General features: G+C 40.3%; 1 protein-coding gene across 2 annotated transcripts in view; it reads right to left on the bottom strand.

The window, feature by feature from the left end:
- Positions 1 to 538: 538 nt before the first annotated feature.
- The window catches only part of CDH6 (cadherin 6), a 126,725-nt gene continuing 117,996 nt past the window's right edge, over positions 539 to 9,267 (bottom strand). For both annotated transcript variants that reach the window (XM_045847948.1, XM_045847949.1), the window contains exon 12: positions 539 to 6,523. In XM_045847948.1, the coding sequence (XP_045703904.1) occupies positions 6,033 to 6,523 (491 nt within the window). In that variant the 3' untranslated portion in view covers positions 539 to 6,032. The remainder of the gene's footprint in view (positions 6,524 to 9,267) is intronic.

Raw genomic sequence — 9,267 nt, 5'->3', positions numbered from 1 at the left:
CAAATGTGTAAAAAATTATAGCTCCGAATATACTAAAAACATTTTATTTACTCATGGTCTCAGGATGCTGGAAGGATTTTATCATTTCCCCTGGTCCGGTTCTTGTTTTTCCTTTTTCCTTTTTTAAATTGAAGGTCCACAGATGATTGTTTTTTATGGGAGTGAAGTAAAGGATGGAGATTTTAGATGGACAAAAATATAGAACTTTAAAAAAAATCTAATGCAATTACCATGAGGATAAACAGCTTTCTTCTCAACAGAGTGATTCCATAAATAACAGCAGAATTCTTGGTGTCCCACCAGTCAGAGGCTGCATGGCAGTGCCAATACTATATATATTTCTGGCTGGAAGAAACTATGGTTTGACAAGTTAATTATTATATAACAAGTTGGCTCTTTTAAAAAAAGCTATCTGGGAGGTTAAAACAACAGATTCGGAAAGATAAAGTGTGCATCCACATGTACATTTTCAAAACTCCGATTACACACAGTAGTTTGAGAGAAGTGGAAAAAAACAAGTTAGAAAAAAACAGTTTATTAAGTAATATCATATAAATAACTTGTTACAAAAATTGATTTGCAAAAGGCATATTTACTCTTTGTGAGAAATCACTTTTTAAATTGCATTCTTTTCAAATTTATACGTCTAAGAAAACAAAGGGAAATAAAAGAAGCCATTTCAGGGAGCGTGGATTTGCCGTTCGGACTCCAACAAAAGGCCCGGCCACGGTGAGCTAAAAGCTTAATTGTCTCAACCTGTCTCTTCTAATACAGAAAACTTTCTCGTACAACCTGTGAAGTTGGACAGTCTCCCTAACTAGAAACGTTGATGAAAGCTGAGTAGTGATGCTTCCCACCAGGTGTGCTCCTTGCCTAAGACCCAAGCAATCTTGCAAAAACGAAATGCACTGAGCACTGTAGCCAGTAAATCTTCCAGGGTGGCGTCAGCTTCCATTTGTACTTGGGAGTATTTTGAATTAGAAACAATCAATACCTGAAAGCTTTGATTTTGGGGGTTGAAAATCACAAATCACAGTAGGAGAATGGCCTCAGCTTGATAGTACTGAAGACGCGTGTAGCATTTCCTATAAGGCCTATTCTTATGCAGTTTGCTTTCAAAGCAATGAAAATAATCACAAACAAAACAGTACGAGGGATCTGAAGCATTCCTAGGTTTCTCCCGAGCTGATCAGTTTCACGTTTGCTGCACAGCATTCCCCCTGGATGCCTAGTAACCCTATACATTTGGCTCCTTAATAAACACTAAACTGATAGATCATAGAAAACTAAAAGCTTATAGAAGGTGCCTCCAGACATATTTACAGGAATAGCGCAGTCTCGCAAGAAAGACCAAGATCTCATTATAGTGGAATACTTTTTTCACAATGTGGGGCCCATGCCTCATTTGTCAAATTAACCCCATTTGAGGGGACATTTGAGTTTGTGGTCTATGGGTTTTCAAAAAAAATAGAATTAAGTAACTTGTAAAAGCTCTTCTGAAATTAATCTAATAACCCGGTGTCTCTTCAGCTAAGTGCCTCGGCCCTGTCTGAAATACGGTGGGTAATCGGCTCTGTTTCCATTTGACCTCCTTTTGGCACTTTCATCTGCTGGCTCTGGCGGGCTAATGTTCCCCCCAAATTAAACAATGAAAATGCATCATAAATAAGATATTATAAAATGGGGAGTAGATTAAAGATTGTCTCAGCAATGCTTAAATTAAATTGACGATGCAGAGACCATAAACTTGTGGCTTTAAAAATGAGCTATTTCTTTATTAACTTTTAACAAGTGTATGAGTCAATGTATTTCTTTTCTAAGAGGGTATTGCTCTGCACGTTAAATATGGCCGGGGTCTGATATATTTTAGTGGAAAATTATCCCTTTAGAAAATTATTCCATAAAGATGCCAGAGGGAGATTGAAATGCTGCAACTGTAATAGCGCTGAACTTCTAAGGAGACCATACAGGAATCCTGTGTTCTCTGGGAAAGAAAGCTGCTTGTCGGACTTAGGAAATGTTCATCTTCCCAGAGATCCACACATACAGTCTTAATCTTTCCACTCTCACAATCTGATAAAAGAAGGCTGACTTGTAGGGCTAATGTAAACGCAGTGGACTGCTTAGATTTTCAACCCCCTGTCACAATTCAAAGAAGATTTCATTTAGATAAAAACCTAAAAAACAAAATGACACTAAAATGATCCCTTTCAGAGGACCTTTCAAAATAGCGGGGATCATGACTTCTTAGTGTTCTTCCAGAGTAATTGTACTACTTCAGAATCAGAGACTAGAAAACAGTAATTTATTTGGTGGTGAATGTCCTGGGGAAAATCCATTTAGCTGTACCTGATTTAAATATTTAGTTTGTTGTCAGGATTCATCTCTGTTCTTTTCTTTCAACTGCATAGTCTTTTCATCCTCAAGTATACAAAACTGAGGAATGCTCAATCATGGTTTATACATTATTATCTCCAGTAAAATATGCGTTTCTTGCAAACATTTGACATAAGGTATTATTCAAATTAGGATATCTAAAATGTATATACTTGACAATGAAAAGAATGGAAACATTCTCAAATTGATTTGGATCCATCAAATTTGGATACAGATTCAACTTTTTAGAACTTTTTGCACACCTTTTTGGGAGCTGGACATGAAAACTCCACCAAAAATTTCTATACTGAGTTAAAATGGAATAGAAAATGGAGTTAATCTGTACCTGAAAACGGAGTCAATCTGTATTTGACCCTTCCTTTATGAACCTGAACCTTAACGCTAAGTAAAGCTCTGTAAAAAATAAAAAAGAAGAAAAGAGAACGAAACCCCCCACCTTCACTGTGCCCACAGCCCCCTCTTACGTTTCTCTGGAACCAGCGGTTCTTCTTCTCCCCCATTTGATTTAGTTTTTTATTTGGGGACAAACAGTTTCTAGGCCTTTCAGCAGAAAGTGGCCGTTTATGCACAATGGCGTAATGTTTGTACAGTTTCGGCTTGCTCCAGGGGACATCTTTGTGGTTCAGAGAAACTCTCCTCTTTGAGTAGAGGGGGCAAAAAACTCAGAAAGGCCTCCAGGTTCTTGAAACAACCCATAAAAACAATCTGCTAATATGTACTGAATGTTAGTTTCTCAGTGACAAAAGCAAATATTAAAATTTCACCTCTTCCCACTTTCCATATTTCTCATCACTAACCAGTAATATCAGGACAGAGACAATGTGAAAAGTGAGCTGAAAACCCATTTTCTTCAGTCATTATTCGCGTTGACCCTGGTTCTTGATCTGATATGTTGGTGGGAAGGAAGTTAGACCCAGGCGGAATGGAACTGTGATTCTTATTGTTTCCATGATGTTAAAGAGTCTTAATTATAGGAAAATATTACTGAACCTTGATGCTTACAGGACCCTGCTGCTAAATAATCAGCTCCAGTCTCAAATGATCCAGTGCCTTAGAGCTTGACGTCATCATCAGGTTTTGTGGTAAGAGATTAAACAGTTATTTCAATATTTAGTCGTATTAACCTGGGCTTGGTACATTGCATCATTTTCAGGACGGGACAAAATATCCTGCCAATTACATCTCAGATATCCCACTACAGCACTACTTAGTTGCACTACGAGGAGAGAGTAACCCTTACCCTTAACTATTGGAAGTTGCTAGTGTCAACCCTCAGCCATTCCAATTAGTGCCAAAAAGTTCAAAAGAAAGATTTCTGATGATAGCCTTTTTTGAAAGGACTTTCTTGATTCAATTTGTTATATGACATGAAACATAAGGATGGAGAACTCTTCAATTTTACAGTAAGTCATGTGATTAAGGTGCTCTTCTATTGCTATAAAGAACTACTTCTTATTCATTAACTTTACTAAGCTATCTTTTTTCAGTACTTACCTGTGACTACGACATGTATTGATTCATTACAGTAAAGCCCTCCTGTAGTATTTTGTTTGCACTCCTGTGTGTGTGTGTGTGTGTGTGTGTGTGCATGGTTTGTGTGTGAAGAACTAGCAAAGAAAACCATAAGAGCAGGAAATAACCCAAGCATGAAATACTTGATAGTATCTAGGAAGTACTTTACAAAATAGGAAAACATTCAGGAAACACAAGGAATAATGTGGTTGTAAAGTTTTCCACTCTCAATGGGTAATCTGAAACACTACATTTCTCTTATTTTAAAGGTGCCCTGTTCAGTTCTTGGGTAATATGCTTATTTAAAACCTAACGAGATGACAGTGTGTTTCCAAATAGAAATTATGTGCTGATAGGACATTGTCCCCAAATGGATATGACACTAAGATTATCTGTAGAAAATTAACATTAATTGAAAATAAATCTCTAAGACTAATAATTGAAGTCAGCATATTCTTAAGTACATATATACAGAGCCTACTTTTTTAAAGTTTTCAAAATAATTATATTTTCATTACAGTACTTGGGAAATTTCTGATGACTGCACGTGAAGATTCTGATGGTAAAAAGCATTCGAACAGCCGTATGAAATCAATGATTTGAACCTGCCAAAGGAATAGTGCAGTTCAGTTGGGTCTTCCGGATAATAACTCTGATGCTAATTGCATAATTAGGGAAATAATAGATTGGGTGGATTGTACATTACTTTTCTGTCATAGTTTGAGACCATTACTTTATCATTAGTTCAAAGACAGAGATAGCAGGGTTGCTATGGAAACAAAGTGAAAAACAATGAAAACATATTAATGCTTTTGAAAGTCAACTAGCATTTAAATGCCAATCTTAAACACTCTTGGTGTAGGGAATCCAAGTTTTCCCTTTGTAAGCGTCTTTCAAGCATGTCATATGTAGATTTTCACTGTGGTTTCAATGTCCATCCATGCCTATCACGTTATATAAATATATAAATGTTTCTGTATGTGAAGGACAGGGTGTCAGGTTCAAGTGTGGCTGGCTCTTACCACCCCATTAAACTCCGAGAGCGGGATTGAGGTTTTATTTCATCTGCCTTTACTAATGCAACTTAATTTAGTAAGAAGTATCTGAAGAATATGAATTATTGTACTTCACACTGCTACTTTCAAGTATATATTAGAATAATACTGACAACAACTACAGACAAGGAGTTAAAATTTATCTCAGAAAAGTTCTTTCAAGAACTTTTAAACAGTTAGACTTATTTGTAATTAACCTACTGATAGTTGAAATCATTTCAAGTGATTTGTGGTACATTTGGTGGCCCAGACTTTAAAATATGCTAAGTATTTCCTTTGTTAACATTATTAGCTATTTTCCCTTTTCCTTTATATGGTATAAGGGCGAACTTTTGTATGTGTCATAAATAAAAAATTATGAGTGAGTGGGAAGGAATGAGGTCTTATAATTATTACTTTTTTTGGTTGTTGTTTTTGAATGTTGCTGTTTAGTTTGCTTCTGTCCCTACAGAGGAACTAGAATCTTAAAACATTGGTGGACTTCATGCTTTGAATAGTCATTGGTGCCAGAAAAAGTTCTTGAAGAACAAACAGGATGGGCAAATGTCATTTAAAAATCTTTGTGACAGAAGTACACACCCATATAGCTGATACACCAGGAACAACTTCGCGGTCGTTCCTCCCTCCTTCCTTTGACTAAAACTGTATTTTATCATTCGAGAACAATCCCTCCTCCCATCAGCAGGTGAGAGGGAGGTCGAGTCGGAGCGGTCGGCCACCTGATGGAGTGCAGTGGAAAAAGCCAGGCCAGGGGAACCCAGCGGGTCCCACACACCGGCCCCACGAGAGCTAGGGAACCTCTCCCTGCTCTCCGTCCTCGCCTCCAGCACGTGCCTGTGGGCTGACATGGCTAACTGGATGCACTAAAAAATAAACATGTGCCTCTTGGGAGCTCAAAAAAGTGTACTAGAAAACAGTCTCTAACATTGGATCCACACGACTGCAGCCACTGGCTTTGCGGGACGGGCAGAACAGAGAACCAACCCTTCACGGAGCAGTGGATAAATAGAAAGCAACAGCCACTTCACACAGTTCAGTGCCGTCTTGTAAAAGGAGAAAGGCAACGTATTAGGAGTCCTTGTCACTGTCCGCCCCTCCGTACATATCGGCGAGCTTCTTGAACCGAGGCCCCCAGTCACTAAGGTAATCGTAGTCCTGGTCTCCCTCCGTGGTCACCGACTCCAGCGAGCTCAGGGAGTCGGCCACCGAGCCGGTGCCCTCGTAGGCGTAGGTGGCCAAGGAGTCGTAGGGCGGGGCCGTGGGGTCCGCGTCGTTCTCCTTCAACCTTTGGTTAATGAAGTCTCGGACGTCCGTGTTGTCTCGAGCTGCTGGAGTCCGTCGGGGGAGGAAAAGGGCTTCGGGCACAATGTCCCTGCGCAACTTGCTGTCCTCTATGGCTTCGGGATTCCTCAGGGTGCCGATATCAAAGGCCTGGGTGTCCTCCTCGCCACCGCCCTCGTCGTTGTAACTGACAATATTGTCTCTGATGTCCTCTTTGGAAATGATCAAAGGCTCTTTCTTCCGCTGCCGCCGCAGAGCTGCAAACAACACCACCGTCACTGGAGGCAGAAACAAGACAGAAAGGGAAGCGGAGGTTAATTTGCCACCCAATTAATGCCGGGAAGACTGCGCTGGGCTCCAACTGCAAGTTTTAAAAGTCCTCGAGGAAAGTGCAGACTCAACTTTTATTTCTTTAAGGGTGCAGTTGCCTTCATGCATGATCAAACCGGGACCCAAAAGAAATAGGGTAAATATTTGAAAGAAGGCAGCAATTTAAGTAGAGGATGAAACACTGTCATATTTTGTCAGTAGTTCCTTTTTGCTTTGAAAGAACAAACTAGTTTCAAGGTAAGGAAAAAGATAAAATACAGCTCAGCCAGAGTGCGAGTACTGCCATAAGAGTGCAAATTATGCTGAACACCTAAAACGCTCCGAAACTGCTTAAAAGCACAAGGCTGGCACCTTCCAAATGTGTTGGAGGTTTGCATAACTCCACATCTAAAATAACTTTTGCACTATGCCTTCCTTTCTGTTTTCCTGAGAAAAGTGTAAAATTAGTTTCGAACCCGAAGTGGAGATGCGAATATTTGCATACCCTCCCCAGATAGGAGGAAATATTGCAGATCGTACCTGGAGAGACCCAGATACAATCCATAAAGCCATCTTGGACTTCGAGAGCAGCCCAGAAAAGGGGTCAGGTCGTAATACACATGCCAGATTATTTCTGCTCAAGCTAAACAAAATACACACATTTTCAGTGGGAACTAGGAAAAGGAAAAATCTTTCAAAGGTTCATAAGTTTGTTGTATGGGTGTTCATTCTTTTGATTTTTCCTCTGAACTCAAATTAGAGACAAACCAAGAATTGTGTTTAAATAGCTCCTGATATTTCTTCACAGCTGGCTGGCTAGAACATAGCTGGCTACCTGCAGAGAGACACATCTACAAACAGACATATAGGTGGGAAATAAAAACATAGCAACAGCTTAGAGAGAAAACCGCTATCCAGGGCAGAAAATGCATTGTTAAAATGGGTTTGTCTGGGGGAGTTTATTATAGGAAGTACCAGTAACGTCTCTTTCTTCGCTCATCCATAATGTGGTCACATGTTTTTTTGAGCCATGAAAATTGAATTATCACAATAAGAATCATAAAATAATGGCTTTTGGTGGATATGTGTACCAACCTATATAACAAGGGGTACATGCATAGTCTTGTGTCTATATATTAACATTTTAGATGTTAATAATATTACTAATTGGTTATCTATTGGGAGAGTTCTATGTGTCAAGCACTGGGCTAAGAGCTTTACATACTGATCTCATTTAATTATCACAATAGCACTACAAAACAGGTACCATTATTTTACATAGAGGAAATTGAGGGTTAGAGATGTCACATGTACAAGCAACTGAAATCCAACCCAGCAGACGGACAAGCCCACACTCCACCCCGCTTTCACACCTGTTCGGATTATAGGCCATTTTTCAAGGATATGCAATTTTGTCTTTCTCTAATGTGTGGTTGTGTTATTGTTTGCATTCTCCTTTGCTGCCAGAGAATATTCTGATGCCTCATTTGTCACATCCATTCAGGCGATTCATTCATTCGTTCATTTGGTAAGTATTTATGTAGTGCCTACTCTGTGCCAACCACAGTTCTAGGCACTATCAACTGAAAAGCTGACTGAGACCTCCGCCCTAATAAGGTGGGCAGGTGGTGGTGGAAGATGGAGACAGAAGATAAACAATGACACAATAAACAAGGAAATTATTAGAAGGTGATAAGTAGGGCAGAGTCAGGAGTGTGGGGGTGCTTCTATGCATGTTTGAGGGGCTGTATATGTTTTTGGGGGGATAGACTGCATCTTTGAGAAAGTGACATTTCAGCAAAGGTATGAGGAGTCATCCAAGGAGCTCTCTGGTGAAGGGAACAGGGCTAGAAGGTCCTGCAGAGTGCCAGGACAGTGCCAGGGGCATTTGAGGAACAGCCAGGAGACCCTGTGGCTGGTCCAGGAGCCCAACAGGAGAGCATAGGGAAGGGCCGCCTCGTGTGGGGTGGTGAGTGCTTCTCAGCCTTCGCTTTACTCTGGGGTCCGGGTGAGTGAAAATCGCAGGCCTTCGGGCAGAGGGAGGGCCACAGTATTCCTTTTTATTCTGCTTTGCAGTGCGATCAGTGACCTGGATTTGCAAACAGAATGTTGCAATAAGAACAGCTTTGGGATTAGAGAATAGAATCAAGCTAACTTACTCTCAACGAATTACACTCTGATGCACATGGGTGTGTTCCCTTATTTAAGGCAGGTGTTTATCACTTCCTAATTCTTTCCCCAGCTCAAGTTACCTATATCTATTATTTTAGTCCTATTCGCACCTCAAAGTGCAGTTGTGCAGCTGAGGGCACATTGTCCTTAAAAGGCTTTTACTCATTGCCTACTTCTATAGCTACCACTGCCTGTATCTTTTCTTACTAGCCCAGTGCACATCTGAACCAAACTTCTCGATAGCGTAACTGTCTGGAAGGGAGGCTTTCCCAAGCTACCTTCTCAAAACTGAACCGTGAGATCTAAGCACAGGGGACAAAAAGGTTCTGAGAAAGTAGGTCACCGGGGAGGTGCCCTTCGAGGTCACAGAGCCTCCCCCTTTCCCTCCTCCCTTGGGACCAGAGGACAGCAGTGAAATTATTTCAGAGGAGGAGATCCTTGGAAGAATTTGTGCTCCAATCCCATCATAAAACTAGAAAGTAGCAAGCCATTTGAGATCAGGCTTACGTAAAGGATTTTTGACCTTCCTAAGTTGGTTTCC

Source organism: Phyllostomus hastatus, unplaced genomic scaffold (assembly GCF_019186645.2).
Source record: "Phyllostomus hastatus isolate PE091 unplaced genomic scaffold, TTU_PhHast_1.1 phas_contig_58, whole genome shotgun sequence".
Classification (NCBI taxonomy): domain Eukaryota; kingdom Metazoa; phylum Chordata; class Mammalia; order Chiroptera; family Phyllostomidae; genus Phyllostomus; species Phyllostomus hastatus.
Note: the sequence above shows the minus strand (reverse complement) of the source record. Positions and strands in the feature narration are given on the sequence as shown.